This window comes from Coenobita brevimanus, chromosome 60 (genome assembly GCF_032717465.1).
Source record: "Coenobita brevimanus isolate Jiangsu-jjx chromosome 60, ASM3271746v2, whole genome shotgun sequence".
Taxonomy (NCBI): domain Eukaryota; kingdom Metazoa; phylum Arthropoda; class Malacostraca; order Decapoda; family Coenobitidae; genus Coenobita; species Coenobita brevimanus.
Genome location: NC_137013.1, coordinates 11,178,197 through 11,198,421, shown reverse-complemented (window position 1 = coordinate 11,198,421; position 20,225 = coordinate 11,178,197). Strand labels below are relative to the sequence as shown.

At 48.6% G+C, this 20,225-nt stretch overlaps 1 protein-coding gene across 1 annotated transcript in view; it reads left to right on the top strand.

The window, feature by feature from the left end:
• The window catches only part of LOC145403274 (uncharacterized), a 10,605-nt gene extending 7,435 nt beyond the window's left edge, over nucleotides 1–3,170 (top strand). Inside the window, exons 3-4 of the mRNA XM_080275088.1 lie at nucleotides 2,289–2,388; nucleotides 3,011–3,170. Coding sequence (XP_080131214.1) covers nucleotides 2,289–2,388; nucleotides 3,011–3,170 — 260 coding nt within the window. The remainder of the gene's footprint in view (nucleotides 1–2,288; nucleotides 2,389–3,010) is intronic.
• The last annotated feature ends 17,055 nt before the right edge of the window (nucleotides 3,171–20,225 follow it).

The window sequence follows — 20,225 nt, the reverse complement described above, 5'->3', positions numbered from 1 at the left end:
TTGTAGTATAAAGGAATTGAGCAATGCTCGTGTTGTCCTGTCTCCATATCCATGTGTGTGTGTGTGTGTGTGTGTGTGTGTGTTTCTGTCTGTCTGTATGTCTGTCTGTCTGTTATTCATGTTTTGTTTCTCTCTCTCTCTCTCTCTCTCTCTCTCTCTCTCTCTCTCTCTCTCTCTCTCAGTGTGTGTGCGTGTGTCTGTGAGAGAGAGAGAGAGAGAGAGTCAGTTGGTTGGGTGGGTGGAGTTGATGAGGTTGAGTTGGTGAGTGTGGTAGGTCGGTGTATGGCCAGGGTGGGTGGACAGTGGTAATGGTGGAGGGGGGGGGGAGCAGTTGTTTGGTGTGGTGTGTTGAGTGGTTTTGGGTGGGTTATAGTGGTAATTGGGTTAGTGAGTGGATGCGTTTGGTGGGCTGGGTGGGTAGGTGGCTGGATGTGTGTGTGGTCGGGGAGGGGTTGGTAACTTTGGTTTGGATAAGAGGAGTCTGATGGATAATTCGGGTTCAAATGGGTGAATGGGTTGGAGGAGTGAATGGGGTTGGGCAAGAAGGGTGGATTGGCGGGTGGGTCGGTGGGAGGAGTGGGTGGATATGATGGGTGGATGGGCAGGGTGAGGTGGGTGGGGAGTGTTCAGGGAGAGATGGGAGGGTTGTGTGGATGGATGAGATGGATGGCATTGTTGGGTGACCAGGGTGGGTAGAATTCTTGAGTAGGAAGGGTGGATGGAATTTGTGAGTGGTGAGGGTGGGTGGTAGGGGGCGGTGGGCAAGATTGGTTGTCGGGATGTGCTTGGAGAGTGAGTCGCCAGGGTGAGTGGGCACTGTTGGTCGCTAGCGTGGCTGAGACGATTGAGTGGTCGGGATGATCTAAGTGGGTGGTTGGATTGGGTAGCTGGATGGGTTCAGAGTGGAGAAGTGAATGAGTAAATGAGCTGAGTGGCATAGTTGGGTGAACTTCGTGTGTGGCATTCGTGGGTTAGCAGGGTGGATAGCAGGGATCGATGGGCTGGGTGGGTGTCAGGGGTGAGGTTGTGTTGGATGGGTTGCGTGGGTAGGTGGATAAGTAGGTGAGTGTCTATGTGACTGTCCACACGACAAGGCAAGAGAGGGACTTATCAGGCTATATAACTTTTCTCTGTTACCTGGATTTTAGTCTATCGCTTAGAATACGTTGGATAACTACTGTATTTGGAAACCAGACTCTATACATTAAGGTCATTGTATTGAAATCTGTTAAAACTTCTATATACTCACTTCTCATGGAACTGAAAATGGATCTATGCTCTTGATAATACACCTAATAGTAAGATAAACGAAAGTAACATTACATGCGGCAAGATGTGAGAGTGAGCGAAGCTTCATATCTCCGATCCATCCGCCTAACAAATCAGTGTTTTGGTGGGGGTAAGGAGGGGGAGTTAAGGGGGTAGACGTGTGCGATTAACCTGACCTCTAGTGGAAGATTACCATGTATCACAAATTTCTGTCCGGAGGTGTACCTTCAGAGAGGAGAAAGACACTGGTACATGAAGTGTTCTTAGCTTCTTTTTTTAAAGTGGATACGAGACTTGTTGTAACATCTTTTCGTGTGGAAGAAAACATCAAGTAGTACAAACGAAAATGTGTTAATAAGGACTCTGAGAGCATTGCAGAATATGCCACTGAAAACTGTTATTTAATGTTCAGCCACTGCAGAGCTGCCATGGTTATAATTGCCTATATCGGTTGATTACTGGAGGCTGAAATCGATTCTCATGAAAAAGGCCCGGATACACAAACGCACTTTCGATCAATGCCGTGTCCTTACTCAGGTTCTGATCTGCAGGAAGGGCAGGGAGGCCGTGGAACATTCCTCTGTGTCGTGTTCTAACTTCATAAATCCTAGCTGCGACACGAAAATTACTGCAGATTATAACTGTTTTCTGCAGGAAGATCGGGGAAAGGAGTGCAACATCTTGTCTACAGTAGTTCTTACTACAAATCCATATCTAAGTTACGACGGGGAATCGATCGTAAGTATGTCTGAGTATCACATACCAGAATACTCATGGGTTCGTATTCTCGTCAGTTATGGAAGCTCCCTAGCAACTTTTCTTAAGCGACTTATTTTGCATATTACACATTATTGTCCCGGTGCGTGTAACATAAATCTTTCTAATATTGCCATGGTCTGCATAGATAACATGCCAAAAGCTATCAGTCAGCCATATCCAAAAATAAATCGCAAAGGAAAAGGTAATACGGTGCTTCCTTAATAGATGAGAATACCGGCCATGGTGCTATTTGTCGACAGGTCAGTGCGATTTCTACATGAGCAGGAGCAGCTACTTACCACTGCCATTTAGTATGTTGGCCCAGAAGAATAGCCCTCTCGCTCCTGCCATGGATAAAGTGTAAGTGTGCTGACAACAATGGTCTGTCTACCTGTCAATCACTCAATCAGTCAGTATGTCAGTGCATCCCTCCATTTTATTACAAACACAGGTGACTCATCTTTTAAGAATAAAATATTTGTCAGAGTGACTTCTGAAGGTTGGTGGAGGCGTGTGTAACGGCAGGAAAACTGACAAAAATTGTAACGGCTTAATGACATACATTTTCGTTATCCTCTTAGGTCCAGTAACTCATGGAAAAGAATTTATGTTGCTGTTTATTTATTTATTTATTTATTTTTATTTTTATATCTTTTATTGTGTCCCATTTAGAACAGGAATCCAATTTGCAGTTGTACTTGGCAAGGCACAGACATGACGGTCACCTCCTCCAATCTTGCTAGAACATAAACATTGAATATAATGGTTAGAAGGAAATACCATTTAGTTTTGAAAATTTTTTGCCATATTTTACTTGCATAGGCTTCATTCTTGATGCTTGGCGCAGAACCCAAACTTGAGCTAAAGAATCAAGCTGCGATATGTATCCTAGAAAGTAACAGTCCTTAATGTACTAGTTGTACTAATTAGAAAAAATATATATGCATTGTTACGCTGCGTATTCTGTGCCCTGACTTCTCAGGTTCAGGTATGGTGCTGCCTTGGATTCTTCGTTCCCGACCGGGTCAGTCACAGACAAGGAAGGGAAGTCCAAACACGACTGGTCAAAGGCACACGTATACATTGACACTAACCAATTACACACCACAATCCGTGATCAAAACCTAAGTGATACAAAGTAGTAATATGACTCAGAAGACTATGTCCTACACTAAAAATCTCCACCTAGTTCAGAGAATTTGATCAATTCACAGTAATATACCTCTTCTTGTACAGGGCAATTTGCACACAGTGATACACATACATCTCATACAATATACCAGGTGTGCTCTGTTCCCGTATATAGGTCATTTACAATCCAGACTATTTCAGTATATACAGCACGTGACATGGACGGCAGTATATTCCAATTCTCATACACGTTCGCATGACATGAACGGCACCCTATGCTAGTTATGCACATCCACGTGACATGGACGATATCCTAGCTACCCTTATGTTACGTGCACGTGACAGAGAACTGGAAGAATATATCATATTGTGGTATAGTACCCCTGCATGGGGCAATCACAGGGAGCATACCTTACGCATATATACCCGGCATACATGGACTTAGACTGGTCGGGAGGGGGGGGGGGAGAATCGGGGAAGGAAAACATACGGCAACTACGGGGACATGAGGGGGGGGCATGGCACTGGTACTGATTGAGAGAGTCTGCTGCATATAGCACAGAGGGAGGTAGTTCACACTTGAGGACAGCCCGGGTCCTCACAACTCGCACTTTGTGTGAGTTTCCCTGTGACAGCAAGTTCACTAATTCCACACGGGGGGAGGGAAAACGGGGGGGGGCGACACTGGAGACACAGTGGGGGCTGGTTCACTGGGGTTCATGTCTTTTGGTCACTAGGGGACAAACAACAACCTCAGGGTCTTTCAACTCATGGGGCTGGCAGAGAGGGGCACTAGGGCACACCTGGCAGGAGGCCCTTACACCAGTAACCGTAGGTGGCGGCCGGGCGTCGGGAACAGTCTGTCAGGAGTGTAGTCTGGGTGTAGGTCATCTGTGAGGTCGCCATGGGCCCTACAGGAGCTGGTGGGTGGCGGAGTAGGCAGCCCTCTTTCTGCGGGGGCTGTGGGTGAGGTGGGGCCCTCTGGACTAGGCCCAAATAGGGCCAGGAGGCACGCAGCATGGCACTGGCCCTTCATCGTGGTTGGAGTCCTGGAGGCAGACCTGGCTAGGCCCGGGCCGAGGGTTGGCTACGTAGATGGCGGCGCCCTAGCTAGGCTGTGGTCCTGTCCGGCAGGGGTGGTCGTCAGGGATGGGCTGCGGCCACCTACGCCGAGGGAGGTCCGGCAGCTGCAGCAGGCATCGGAGGTGCTCCTTCAGCTCCGGGGATTGCAGTCTCGCCTGTGGGAGGAGGCCGTCAGAAGTGGGCAGCGGCCCTCTTGTTCTTGGGGAGTCCGGCAGCATCTGGGGGTGGTGGAGGTGGGGCTGTGGTGACAGAACACCTAGCCTTAGGGTCGTCTCACCCTGGCTGGTCTCTGGTGGGTTACCATTAAGGGAGCAGTTCCCACCCTCTGGAGGAGGGGAGCAGGGAGAGGGACTCCTCACTCTTCCACAGTAAGGGCAGGCTGAGCAAGAGCCGTTGCCCTTGGTAGTAACTAAGGGGGTTGCAGAGGGGGAGTGACAGGTGGTCTGCTCCCCAACCTGGCATGCCTGACGGTCCCTGCTGGAACTCCGGACCAGGGCACGAGAGGGAGACCCAGTGGGCACTCCTTCGGCCAGACAGACCCAATGGGCACTGCGTGAGCTCCTACTGGGGACAGAGCAAGAGGGAGAACCTGAGGGAACTCCTCCAGGTGCCGTGGAACCTGGTGATGGCAGGAAGAGGAGGCCCAGTGGGCTCTCCTGGCTACTGTTGCAGCTCCAGTGGAGTCTGCTCTTCTGCCGTTGGGACTGGGGCACCTGTCCCAGGGACAACAGGAGGGGGAGGCTCAGTGGGCTCTCCTGGCCTAAGTCGCAGCTCTGTGGAGTCTGTCCTCCAGCCGTCATGTCTGGGGCAGCTTGGGGGATGACCTGTGGTCTGTCCCAAGTTGGTAGCTCAGGCGGAGTCTACCCCTGGGCCCACCTCCCTCCTGAGGTCGTCCATAGGACGTGCCGAACTGCCGGCTCCCGAAGGTGGGTGGCAGAGGATGGACAACCGGTGATCACTTCACTCACAGTAGACCATGTGGGCACCACTGTGCTGCTGCGCCCTCGGGATGTTGCAAGACTGGAGGCTCTAGCAGAGTGCTCCTCTTTTCTGGAGGCCGATCTGGTGGACATGGTATCTGAAGGCTTGCTTGGTACTCGTGTACAAATCCCATCTCGATTCTGGCAAGTGCTTCCTCCGCTGGAGTATAGTGCACTCACACTGCACACTGCCCAGTGGTCTGGCTGCGGGGAAGAGGGGGCGTCAGGTCATGGGAGAGATACGGTGTTCCTGCCTGGAAGGCTCATGAGGTGAAGCAGCCTCCCTATCATCTCCTTGTGGGGTTGGGGTCACCTCCCTGTACTCTTCTCCTGGGGTGGTGGTGCCAGCTCACCCCATCATGCAGGTATTTCACCACCGTCGCGGGGGTGGAAGTCACGTCCCCGTGACTGGAGTTGGTAAAAGTCGACGGGTGGGGTGCAGTGCGAGAGTGTGAGGTGGCGTAGGAGGGTCGTCCAGTGGAGTGTTTGCTGGTTGGGCTGCTGGTACAGGGAGTAGACGATGGTGAGGGTGGATAGAAGGGGTGTGTGCCACAGAAGGTGGAGGAGCTGCGCAGTGCCCTTGAGGTGGCACTTGCGCCCTAGGCTTGGGGTCCAGAAAATATGTTTTATCATCATCTTGGGTGGCAGGGGTGGAGAGGAGCGATGGATGGTGTCCGGTTGAAGACTGGAGAGAGGTGAGGCTGCCTTGCTTTTAAGAGGCCGTCTCCGGTTAATTGGCTTAGTGGGGAGGGTAATAGGGATATTCCATGGGGAATGACTTAGTTCAAGGATGAGGGAAGTGGTGCTAGGGGTAGTTGTTGATGGTGGGGAGGGTGTGTGGGTGTATCAGGTTGGGGGGCGGGATACGCAACCTAATATGGTGCTGGTGGGGAGGAGGAGGTTGAGGATGGGCAAGTGGATGGTGTGGTGGGAGAGATGGTGCGGGGTGTGGGTGCGACGGAGGGGTGCTGTGGGGCTGGGGTTGAGCGTCGGGGGCAGGGGCGGGTACGGGGGTGGACATGGGCAGAGGGTGGATGATGGTGGTTGTGGGAGGGGGAGGCAGGGAGGAGGTGGGAGGAGTGCGTGATGGCTGGGGTGTTGGGTGTCTGCGGGGCGCAGGGCTCAAGGGTGGAGGTGGGATGGGGGTTGAGCATGATAAAGGGGAGGATGTTGGCAGCCGAGGTGTGAGTGAGGGGGGGTGTCTGGAGTGGGGGTGGTGGACATGGTGAGGGTGCTGGGGGAGGAAAAGGAGGGAGAAAGGTAGCGGGAGTAGTTGTCCGAATCCGGTGAGGAGGTTGGGGTTGAAGTCGGCAGGCGGTGTGGTGGGGGTAGTGGTGTGTATGGTGCTGGGGAGCAACGCACGCGGCGGTTTCAGTAGGTGCAGGTGGTGTTGTGATACTTGACCGTGACCTGGTATGGGTTGGGGATGTTCACGATCTCATAGGGGCCTGTGTAGCGGTGGGCTAGCTTGTGTGGAAATGGTACTGTGGCGACCATGATGAAGTTGCCCGGCTTGTAGAGGTTGGTAAGTGCGGTGTTGGGGCCTAGGTCTTGTGTAGTTTGCAGGTGGTGGAGCTGTTGTTTGAGGTGGTGAAGGTGATCGGATGAGGTGGGGTTGGCAGGGGCCTGTAAGTGGTGTCTGAGGGGTAGAAGCAGGGGCACCTTACTGAATACCCATTCGTGGGGTGTGATTCCATCCTCGCAGGGGCAGATGTTCATGCCCCATTGTATTATTTTGATGTGCGCTGGCCAGTTGTCGCTTTGCGTGGCTTGGATCCTGGTCCACACTTGGTTGAGTACGGTGCAATGACTGCGTTCACAGATGCGGTTTCCTTGAGGCCAGTATGGCAAGGAGTGGGAGATGTTGTACCCGAGGTTGGATAACTTGGCCCAGATTTTATCCATGAATTCTGGACCATTGTCTGAGTGGATACCAAAATACGGGAATATATGGCGGGTTAGGTCGTCGGCGACAATGAGGACGTGATGTTCTTTGGCTGGGCACGCGATCAGGAATTTGGAGTACGTGTCCACGAATGTAGTTATATACCTGTATCCTGATTTAGGTGGGAGGGGGCCAACAACATTCACGGATAGTAGTTGCCAGGGCTTGTTGGCCATGAGGTGGCTGGACGGGCCTTGTGTTCTAGTGGTATCTTTTCCCAAGGCGCACGCTCAGCAGGATTGCACGACCTGTTACACGAGTTTGGAGGGGTTTGGGGACCAAAAGGTGTCATTGAAAACTTGGAACAATTTCTTGGAGCCAAGGTGGATTCCCTTATCGGCGTGGAGGTGTGTGATAGTGTCAGGGTGGCATTGGGGTCAAGGGCGATGTGGCCGCAGTGGGTGTACAGGAAATTGCCGTGCTGTTGTAGCCTGGAGAATAGCTGGGTGGGCATCCAATCGGGGGGTCTCAGCATTTCATGAGAGTGCGTGTGGCCTGGATGGCATTGACAGGGAGGCGGGAGAGAGCATCGGCACTAATGTGGAGTTTGCTGGGCCAGTATGCGATGTCAAAATTAAATTCATCATGGGTCTCCTTCCAGCGGATCATCAGCCCATTTTCTGTGTCAGATTGGCATAACCATTGTAGGGATTGGTGATCCGTGACAGTGATAACATGGGTTCCAGCCACGTAAGCTCGGATATATTCGAGTGCCCATATAATGCCTAAGAATTCTTGACTGGTAGCTGCATAGTTACATTCCACCTGATTGAGGGTGTGGCTGGAACAGGCGATAATGTGCTCCTTGCCATCTTGTACTTGGGCTAGAGCAGTGCCAATGGCCACTACTGACACATCGGTGTGCAAGCTACTTCAATGGTCACTTCTCCTCTAAACTGTCTGCATGCATTCCTCCACGTCTACGAAGGGCATGTAGCACCCATCTAGCAGCAAACTCTCATCCCTTTTCTGTCTAACTCTCTAATGCAAGAGTTAACCATTACTCCCAGTCCTTCATTTATGCAACAGGTCAACTCTGGAACTGTCTCCATCTGTCTGTATTTACTGCTTCCTATGATCTACAGTCTTTCAAACGCAGTGTGTCCAGGCATCTAAAAATGATCACATCTTGAATTTGGCTTACTCTCGTATTTTGTTTCTCTCTTGGAAGGAACAATCTTGCAGGCTCACGGCCTTTGGTTCTTTCTTCCTCACATACAAAAAAATGCAGAAGGGGATAGTATAGTCGGGAAATGCCACTATAGGGGTCATGATTAATTTGTCCTTGAGAGCACGGAAGGCCTGAAGACAATCTTCTGTCCATGTGAAAGGCTCCCCCTTTTTGGTGAGGTCGTGTAGTGGCTTGGCGATGGTCTTGAATTCTTTCACAAAGCGCCGGTAGTAGGAGGCGAGGCCTATGAATGCGCGGACCTCATGCACATTTAGGGGGAGGGGTGTTCAGCTATGGCTCTGAGTTTTTGGGAGTCGGGGTATATACCTTCCCTAGATATGACATGCCCCAGGAAAGAGACTGAGTGTTGGGACAAGGTGCACTTGGATGGGCAGGGTTTAAGCCCTGCTTGACGTATCCTGAAGAAAACTCGGCATAGGCATTGGAGGTGGTCAGCCCAGGTCTTCCTAAAGATAATGTCATCTTGGTAGGCAAGGCATATCTCCCAAGTAAGTCCACTGAGTACAGACTCCATCAATCAGGAAAACATGGCGGGGGCGTTATAGAGGCCAAAGGGGAGCACGTTGAACTCGAAGTGCTTCCCGTTGCTGGTGAAGAATGCCGTTTTTCCCTGGTCCTCGGGGTGGACAGGGACCTACCAGTATCATGACTGGAGGTCTAGGGTAGAGAACCAAGATGCCCCATAGAGGGAGTCTAAGGAGTCGTCGATTCTAGGCAAGGGGGTGGAGCCATTGATCATCACATCGTTGAGGTGGCGGTAATCTACGCAAAAGAGCAGTGTCCCATCTTTTTTTTTTTTTTTTTTTTACAAAGATGACGGGGGAGGACCATGGGCTGGTTGAAGGTGATATCACACCAGCATCTAACATGTCCTGGACCTGCTGGTCTTCTTCAGCCCGTTGGGTTGGATTTTTCCTGCGTGAGGGTTGCCAGATAGGGGGTCCTATCATGTGTATCTCGTGGGATAGGAAGGTGGTGTGGCCGATGTCTGTGGGTCCCGACGAGAAGTTGTCCTGAAAGTCCAGGAGGAGGTGTCTAAGGTCATCTGATTGTTGGGGTGAGAGGTGGCTGGGGAGAGGGGGGTTAAGGATGGGTGGTTGAGGAGGGCAGCACAGGGCTCAGCCTCTTCCATTTCTCCTACCACCAGTCCCTTAGGGAGGGTGAGGGGTGAAGTGGAAAGGTTAGCCACACAGATTGCTGCGAGGTGGGGGGAGGGAGGAAGGTGGGGGACAGAAGGCAGGAGGTGATGGCGCCTGCCAGGGGAGTCAGGGAGAATACTTCAAGGTCTCCGGCGGGTCAGCGCAATGGGAGCCAGGCCTCGTGGTGGGGGAGAATGGTAACAATGGAGGCGATGGTAGCGGGGAAGGTGGGGAACGAGATGGAGGGATGGGGGGTTGCACTAAGTGGGGGAGAGGGAAATGGGGGTACGTGTTATCTGGTGAGGGTGGTGGTGTCATGGTGTTGCACGTGCAGAGGGGCTGTGAGGGGTGGATTTGGTGGTTTAATGACGTGCAGCCGCCATCTGTGGCAATCGATGTTGGCCTGGAGTTTCTGTAGTAAATCCAGCCCCAGGTAACAGTCGAAGGCATGGCAGGTAGAGTCGAACAAAGAATTGATGTTGGGAGGTTGCTTGTTGGTGTGTCTGGAGATGGAGGACCTGTGTCTCCCCATGGATAGGCAGGGGACCATCTCCCACATCTACGAGGTGGGCCAAGGTGGGGAGGAGAGGGCCAAAGGCTTTGGAGTGATGAGAGTAGAAGTGGTGGTACAAGCATGATCTGGCTGCTTCCGTATCAACCAGCAGTTGAGCTTTCACCCCGTTCAGCCTGAGCTTATCGTAGACTGGGGGAGCGATATTAGTGCGAGGTGGCCCCCGCCACAGTGGGGAGGTGTGGGGGCAGTCCTAAAAATCCAGCTGGGGTGAGGTGCCCTCCCTCTCACTGCCTAGTTCTGCCTTCTCAGTGTCAGGGTCGTCAGTGGGGAGGGTTGATTCATCTGGTTGGTCATCCTCGATGGCCGACACTTTGCTGCGCCCCTGGTTGGTTGCCTTGCATCTGGCAGCCTTCAGCTGCTCCTGGATACCCTATATGGGGCAGCAGTGGCTGCATGCAGAGAACTCCCAGGGATTAATGGAGATGAGGTTGGACATCTCCCTGGGACTGAGGTGTTTTTTGGTGGGTATGACTCTTGGTAAAGCGGGAGGCTCCGGAGGCGACATGTTTCAGGGGGGTGGCCGTGGTTTAGTGGGGGGTGATTTGCAGGTGGGGACTCTACTTACCACCCCTATTTGCTGAGGGGTGGTGCGGGCGGCGAGTAGGCGCCTCACCAGCTGGATGTCTGTCGATATCCCCAGTCAGGTTGTATATGGTGAAGTGTTCCCTAACGACGCTGGGGAGTATCCTCAGGAGAGTGTTGAACACATGCTGGTCCTGGGTTTGGGTATCTGCCTCCAGGTAGGCAGTGGCAACAAGACGTTAAGTTTGGAGGAGGGTATCTACATTCCCATTATATGTCAGTGCATCCACCTGGGTAAAAATGACGACTTTCCCTAGTCAGGGGGTGACAGCCTGTGTCACAGTTTGTTGAAATTGGTCCCATTTCAACTCCGGGACTATTTTCGTGGCAATACTGGAAACGATTTTTCCAAGATGGGGGAGTGTAACGGCTATCTTCTTGCAGTCGTTTTTATATCTAGTATAGCTTTGATCATGGACACGTAGGTGTGTATGTCATAGAATTTGTAATCGATCTTAGGGAGTTGCACACATGGCATGGCAAACATGTTGCTAATTTTTCTCCCTCCTTGCTGTTCTACTGCCAGATCAAGAACCACCACTAGCCACCAGTCTTAGGCAGTGTATTCTGTGCCCCAACTTCTCGGGTTCGGATACGGTGCAGTCTTGGTTCTTTATTCTTGACCGGGTCAGTCATAGACAAGGAAGGGAAGTCCAAACACGACTGGTCAAAGGCACACGGATATATTGACAACAACCAGTTATACACCACAATCCATGATCAAAACCTAAGTGATAAAAAGTAGTAATATGACTTGGAAGACTATGTCCTACACTAAATATCTCCACCTAGTTCAGAGAGTTTGACCAACACACAGTAATATACCTCTTCTTGTACAGGGCAATTTCCACATAGTGATACACATACATCTCATACAATATACCAGGTGTGCTCTGTTCCCGTGTATATAGCATTTACAATCCAGTTTATTTCAGTATATACAGTGCATGACATGGATGGGAGTATATTCCAATTCTCATACACGTTCACGTGACATGAATGGCACCCTATGCTAGTTGTACACATCCACGTGACATGGACGATATCCTAGCTACCCTTATGTTACGTGCACGTGACAGAGAACGGAAGAATATATCACTTACTGTCTACTTGCGTGACAAGGACGGAGGGGGGGCTATTGTGGTATAGTACCCCCACATGGGCAAATCACAGGAAGCATACCTTACATATATATACACTCGGCATACATGGACTTAGACTGGTCCAGAGGGGGGAGAAGGGGGGGAGGAGAACATACGACAACTATGTGGACAATAGAAAGGGGTGGTCACGGCACTGGTACCGAGTGAGAGAGTCCGCTGTGTATAGCACTGGGGGGGGTAGTTCATACCTTGGGACAGCCCAGGGCCTCTCGTCTCACACTTTGCATGAGTTTCCCTGTGGCGGCAAGTTCATTGATTCCACATCAGGGGAGGGAAAAGGGGGGGACACTGGGGGGAGGCTGGTTCCCTGGGGATCCTGTCTTTTGATCACTAAGGGACAAACAACAACCTCTGGGTCTTTCTACTCATAGAGCCAGCGGAGAGGGGCACTAGGGCGCACCGGGCAGGAGGCCCTTACACCGATAGCTGCAGGTGGCGGCCAGGCATCGGGGGCGTGGTGTCAGGAGTATAGTCCGGGTGTAGGTCATCTGTGAGGTTGCCACGGGTCCTACGGGAGCTGGTGGGTGGCGGAGTAGGCAGCCCTCTTTCTGCAGGGGCCTGGGTGAGGTGGGGCCCTCTGGACTAGGGCCGAATAGGGCCAGGAGGCGTGCAGCACAGCGCTGGCCCTTCGTCATGGTCAGAGTCCTGGGGGCGGACCTGGCTGGGCCTGGGCAGAGGGTCGGCTGAGGAGAGGGTGGCACCCTAACTGGCCCACGGTCCCATCCAGCAGGGGCGGCCATCAGGGGCGGGCTGCAGCCAGCTATGCCGGGGAAGGTCCGGTGACTGTGGTGGGTGTCGGAGGTGCTTCTTCGGCTCCAAGGGCTGTGGTCTCACCTGGGGGAGGAGGCCGTCAGGAGTCGGCTGCGGTCTTTTGCTATGGGGGAGTCTGGCAGCACCCAGGGGTGGTGAAGGAGGGGCTGCAGCAATAGAACACCTGGCCTCAGGGTCGTCTCGCCCTGGCTGGTCTCTGGCAGGGTACCTGCGGGGGAGCAGTACCCACCCTCTGGAGGAGGGAAGCAGGGAGAGGGGCGCCTCACTCGGCCACAGGAAGGGCGGGCTGAGCAAGAGGTGCTGCCCTCAGTAGGAACTCCGGAGATCATGGGTGGGGGCGACTGGTGGTCTGCTCCCCAGCCTGGTGGGCCAAACGGTCCCTACTGGAACTCGGAACCAGGGTGCAAGAGGGAGACACGGTGCGCACTCCTTCGGCTGGAGAGACCCAGTAGGCACTGCCTGAACTCCTACTCGAGACAGAGACGGAGGGAGAACCTGAGGGAACTCCTCCAGGTACCGTGTAACCTGGTGACAGCGGGAAGAGGAGGCCCAGTGGGCTCTGCTGGCTACTCCTGCAGCTCCGATGGTGTCTGCTCTTCTGCTGTCGGGACTGGGGCACCTGTTCCGGGGATGATGGGAGGGGGAGGCCCGGTGGGCTCTCCTGGCCTAAGCCGCAGCTCTGATGGAGTTTGTCCTCCAGCCGTCGTGGCCAGAGCAGCTTGGAGGACGACCGGTGGTCTGTTCCGAGTTGGTAGCTCGGGTAGAGTCTATCCCTGGGCCCACCTCCCTCCTGGGGAGTCCCGGCGAAGGTCGTCCATTGGACGTGATGACGTTCTGGCTCCCGAAGGTGGGTGGCAGAGGGTTAAGAACCGGTGGTCACTCCACCCATAGTAGACCCAGTGGACGCTACTGTGCTGCTGCTTCCCTGCGGTGTCACAAGATTGGAGGCTCTAGCAGAGTCCTCCCCTTTTATAGAGGCCAATCCGGTGGACACGGCGTCCGAGGGCTTGCTTGGGACTTTGTATGTAGAAGTCCCACCCCGATTCTGGCGAGTGCTTCCTCCACTGGAGTGAAGTGCACTCACACTGCACACTGCCCGGCGGTCTGGCTGCAGGGAAGAGGGGCGTCGGGTCGTGGGAGAGATACGCAGTTCCTGCCTGGAAAGCTCATTAGGTGAAACAGCATCCTCGTCATCTCCTCGTGAGGTGGGGGTCACCTCCCTGTACTCTCCTCCTGGGGTGGTGGTGTAGGGCTCATCCCGCCATGCAGGTATTTTATGAATGAGCACAGAAACATGCATACATTTGACATGGTAGACTAATATTTACGTATTATGGTGCGGTACAAGATACGAGTATACCTGTTCATAAGAATATACTATAATTAACAGTGTAGGTAAATACAAAACATATGATTCACAGGGACTAAATTCAAGCATTTTACTCACGAAATAATTTTTTAATCTACTCCGAGCAACTGCCAGTCGTCAAGTATTGACTCTTACTATGTGTGAAGGGATATTAACATGGGAAGGTAGTTTAACACAAACTCTAAAGCCTGGCCAATGGAACATCTGAGAGTTGTAGGTATATATGATTAAATTGTAACATTTAGTTAGGTGCACTAGCCTGTGACCAGTGACCTGCCAACCCATTACTTTTGACTGTTGGTCATCCTATCACTACTATGATGACTGTTATATTCTCGCTGCCCCAAGATGTTTTATGTACACCTCTAGACAGAAATTCGTGATACACGATAATCTGCCACTAGAGGTCAGGTTAATAGGACACGTCTACCCCCCCCTATTCCCCCTCCTTACCCCCACCAAAACACTGATTTGTTAGACGGATGGATCGGAGATATGAAGCTTCTCTCACTCTCACATCTTGCCGCATGTAATGTTACTTTCATTCATCTTACTATTAGGTGTATTATCAAGCACATAGATCCATTTTCAGTTCCATGAGAAGTGATTATATCGAAGTTTAGCAGATTTCAATACAATGACCTTAATGTATAGAGTCTGGTTTCCAAATAGTAATCCAACATGTTCTAAGCGATAGACTAGAATCCTAGTAACAGTTAAAAGTTATATGGCCACATAAGTCCCTCTCTTGCCTTGTCATGTGGACAGCCACAAATACACTCACCTACTTATCCACCTACTCACTCAATCAATCCAACATAACCCACCGACCTCACCCCTGCCACCCGCCCAGCCCATCAATCCCTGCTATCCATCCTACTAACCCACGAATGCCACACACGAAGTTTACCCAACAGTGCCACTCAACTCATTTACTGATTCACGTCTCCACTCTGAACCCATCCAGCCACCCAACCCTACCACCAACTTAGATCATGCCGACCACGCAATCATCTCAGCCACCCTGGCGACCAAAGGTGCCCACTCACCCTGGCGACTCACTTTGCCCACACATCCCTACCATTTACCTTGCCCACCAACCACTACCACCCACCCTCACCACTCACAAATTCCACCCACCCTTCCCACTCACGAAATCCACCAACCCTGGTCACCCAACAGTGCCATCCATCTCATCCATCCACACAACTCTCCCACCTCTCCCGGAACACTCCCAGCCCACCTCACCCTGCCCATCCACCCATCCTGTCCACCCACTCCTCCCACCGACTCCTCCCACCGACTCACCCGCCCATCCACCTCTCTTACCCAACCCCATTCACTCCGTCACTCCATTAACCCATTTGAACCCGACTTATCCATCACAATCATCTTATCCAAACATACCTTACCGACCCCTCCCCGACCACACACACATCCAGCCACCTACCCACCCAGCCCACCAAACGCATCCACTCACTAACCCAATTACCCCTACAAGCCACCCAAAACCACTCCACACACCACACCCAACAACTGTCCTCCCCCCCCTCTCCACCATTACAACTGTCCACCCACCCTGGCGATGCACCAAACTACCACACCCACCAACTCAACCTCATCAACTCCAACCACCCAACCAACTCACACACACACACACACACACACACACACACACACACACACAAGCTGTGCAAAGCTACAAAAATGATGTGGAAACCACGTATGCTGAAATGGTGAAAGTAAAGAAAGACTTAGAAACAAGGGTAGAGGAAAAAATCATTAAAAAGGAAGTGAAAAAAATAATTCAAAACAACCCAAAGTTAGTCAGAGATTCAGTAGATATAAACAAATCTATAGTAATCACTGGTATAGAAGAGGAAGAAGTAAAAAACAAGATCACTAGAGACAAAAAGGAGATGGCAAATGTAATGAGCTTACTGAAAGAAGTATCAGAGGAAATCTGTAGTAAAGATATAGAGGAACACAAAAGGTTAAGGAAATACAAGAAAAGCAAGACAAGACCTTTAAAGGTAACTTTCCAGAGTGTAAACACTATGGAGGAGATACTAAAAAATGCAAAGAATCTTATGGAAAAAGAGGAGTTCAAAAATGTATGGATAAAAAGATGCCTAACACAAGAGGAACTGGAATTACTGAAAGAGAAGAGGGAGGAAGCAAAAACAAAAAATGAGGGAAGATCAGAAGAGGAGAAGAACAAATTTTTTTACAAAGTAATAGGATTGCAGGTACGAAAGTGGTATACAAACAGGAGGGAATGAAAAGGAGGAAGGTAGTAGAACCATGTCATGACAAGTATATAAACAAGATGATAAAGTTGATGTACTCAAATGTGGATGGAATGGTATCTATATTACTAGAGATGAATGATTATGTCAGAGAAAATGAACCACATATAATATGCCTAACTGAAACAAAATTAACACCAAGGATATGCAATGACATACTAAACTTAGAGGAATACGATATGTAGAGAAGAGACAGAAATTTAAAAGAAGGAGGAGGAATTATAATATTAACTAAGAAAAATCTAAAAGGCAATGAAATAAAATAGATATACCATCACAAGTAGAACTGATTGCAGTAGAGATCAACACATCTTAAGGGAAAGTAATTGTAGCCAATTTGTACATGCCACCCAGATCAATCACATGGGAAAGAGACGAATATGAGGACCTGGCAGAGAGTACAATTCAGAGTTTAAGATCATTACTACATAAAATGGAAGAGAAATCGGAAAAAATTTTACTAACTGGAGATTTTAATACAAATATAGATTGAATACTCTAGATATAGCTAGCCAAGAAAGCTGTTGGGACCAAAAGCTCCTAGATCTCGTGCAAGAGTTTTTCCTAACGCAACATGTGAGGGAAACCACCAGAAAAAGAGGACTCGATGTACCTTTAATGCTAGACCTAATATTTACTAGGCAAGAAAATGATATTGACAGTTTAATATATCACCCTCCACTAGGCAAAAGCGATCATGCAGTACTAAATTACAACTTTAGGATAGCATATGACGTAGTTAACAGCAATGAAAGTTACAAAAAGAGCCTAAACTATAAAAAGGGAAATTATCAAGACCTCAAGAAGTATTTCTTAGAAGTTGATTGGGAAAGTGAGCTTAGAGGACAAGATTTAATCAATCAATCAGTCAATCATTTCCTGTGGCACCCCACGGGATGCATAGGGTCTCAATGAACTCTCTCCACCAATATTTGTCTCTTGCCATCTCCTTCAGGTCCCACCAACACTCCTCTCCTGCTTCTTTTTTCATTGTCCTCAACCAGGTTTCCCTCGGCCTACCTCTACCTCTTTTTCCTCTAGCAATCCACTCTGGCACATCCTGTATTAAACAACCTTCTTTTCTGTATATGTGCCCCAGCCACTTCCAGCGAGACAGTCTCACATATTCATTAACTGGTTCCACTCTCGTAATATCCCTTACTCTTTCATTTGTAACTCTGTCTTGCCACTTTACCCCAAGAATCCTTCTCAGTATTTTATTCTCAAATCCTAATACTTTCTGATCTGTTGCAATTGTACTGTACCATGACTCATGCCCGTAAATTAAAATGGGTCTAACCATGGACTTGTAAATTTTCACTTTAGTATGTACTGAAAGCATATTATTATTCCAAACAGATTTCAACATTCCAACAGCTCGCCAAGCCTGTCTAATCCTCTCCTCAATTTCATTGTTTAATGATCCATTAGATGATACAATCGTTCCCAGATATTTAAAGTTTTCTACATTCTTCACCACATTATTCCCAATTACACAATCGATTTGGTTCTCCACGTTCATATTAATAATTTCAGTCTTTCCACAATTTATTACCAATCCCACTTTTTCTCCTTCCTCCACCAGACAATCGAGCACCCTCTGCATCTAGTAAATACTTCCGCAAATCAGTACAATATCATCAGCATAGTCCAAATCCATCAGCTTCTTATTCTCTTTCCAGTTAATTCCTGCACCTGTTCTCCTTACAACCTTTTTCATAACATAATCCATAACCAAAACAAATAACAATGGCGAAAGAACTCCTCCTTGAATCACTCCTGACCTAACTTGAAATGGATCACTCAAAGAACCACCCACCATTACCTTACAAAAAGTACCTTCATGCAGGCTTCTAATAATATTTACAAACTTTTCTGGTATACCATAGAATCTCATAATTTTCAACATAGCTCCACGTGAAACACTATTAAACGCCTTTTCAAAATCCACAAAACACATGTTAAGTGGCATTTTCATCTCATTAGCTTGTTGCATTAGATGCCTTACAATAAAAATCTGATCATTACAACCTCGACCCTTTCTAAATCCCACTTGTTCTTCTCTTAAAATTTTATCAATTACTGGCTCTATTCTGTTCAACAAGATTTTGGAAAAGACTTTTGCAACTACAGGTGTCAAAGTTATCCCCTTCCAATTGCCACACACACTTAAATCTCCCTTTTTGGGTATTTTTATTATCACTCCATTTTTCCACTCTTCTGGAATTCCACCATTATCCCAAGCCACATTAAAAAGTTTCAAAAGCGCATTCATCAACTCGTCATTTTCCGCCTTAAGCATTTCAGGGAATATTCCATCCTCACCTGGAGCCTTAAAATTCTTTAACTCCTTTATAGATTTTGCTACCTCTTCCAAAGTTATATCCCCTGTTTCTATCTGCAAATCTCTCTCGGCTGGCAAAATGTCCTTTTCAGCTGGGATTGGTCTATTTAGAACAGATTCAAAGTGCTCTTTCCATCTTCCTTTTATATCCAAATCTTTAGTCATCAAACTACCATTTCTATCTCGTACAGGTATTTCCTTCCTTCTCTTTTCAGTTCCAGTTAACTCCTTTATGGTCTGATACGCTGCTCTTGTGCTCTGACCGTCATTTTTACTTAATTTAATTTCTGTCTCTGTCGCCTTTTCATCATATAGTCTCCTCTTATCACGTCTAACGAGTCTTTTTACTTCAGAATGTAAACTCCAGTACTTTGCTCTAAGTACTTCAACTACCTGGCCATCAACATGTTGTTCTTCACTTCTTAACTTAGCCTCTTTCCTTTTCTGAATTACATTCCATGTTTCATCTGACATCCACTTTTTCCTTCTCGCTTTTCCCTTTTTCTTAATAGTAACCTTAGCACTCTCATGCAAAACCTCTTTTACCTCTCTCCACATTTGATTAATATCATTGTCTTCAAGATTTAAATGCTGTATATAAAAAATTTTGTGAATTTTATGAAATAGGAGTCCAGAAGTACATCCCACAGCAAAAAGAAGCAGATAAGAAAATACAGAAATGGTTCAATACAGAATGTAAAAAATCAAAAGAAAGAAGAGATTTGTTGTGGAATAGATACAGAATACACAATAGTGAAAGGGCGTATAATAATTACAAACAGGCAAGAAACGATTATACAAGAATAAGGAGGGAAGCCCAAAAACAGTTTGAGGAGGATATAATAAATAAAAGTAGTGATCAACCAAAGCTATTTTACAGCTACATCAGAAGCAAAACCAAAGTAAAAGATATAATACAATCCATTACGGACGAGGGAATCACCTATACACAAGAGAAAGATATTTGTGAAGCGCTAAATAAGAATTTCCAATTAGTTTTTACAGAAGAAAAAAAAATTGAGAGGGACTATGTGGAACATGCATGTCCACACATACTACCAGATATACAAATATCAGAAAAAGTAATACAGGAGGAGTTAAGTAAATTAGACAGAGGAAAAGCAAGTGGTCCTGATGATATTTCATGTTGGGTACTACGAGAATGTGCAAAGGAGTTAAGTAAACCATTATTTTTAATTTTCAAGAAATCCTTGAGTCAAGGTAAACTACCTGATATTTGGAAGAAAGCAAATATTGTCCCCTTATTCAAGAAACGAAATAGACAAAATCCACTCAACTACCGACCAGTATCACTGACCAGTGTTGTAAGCAAGGTATTAGAAAAGCTTATAAGAAAAGCTTGGGTAAATCATCTAGAAGAACACAGTATGATAACAGAAAGACAGTTTGGTTTCAGAAAAGGAAAATCATGTGTTACTAATCTGTTGAGCTACTATGACAGAGTAACAAACACAATACAGGAAAGAGAAGGATGGGTGGACAGTATCTATTTAGATTTCAAGAAAGCATTTGACACAGTACCACACCAAAGACTTTTATGGGAACTGTACCATCAAGGAGGAATTCGAGGCAAACTGTTTTGTTGGATGTAAGA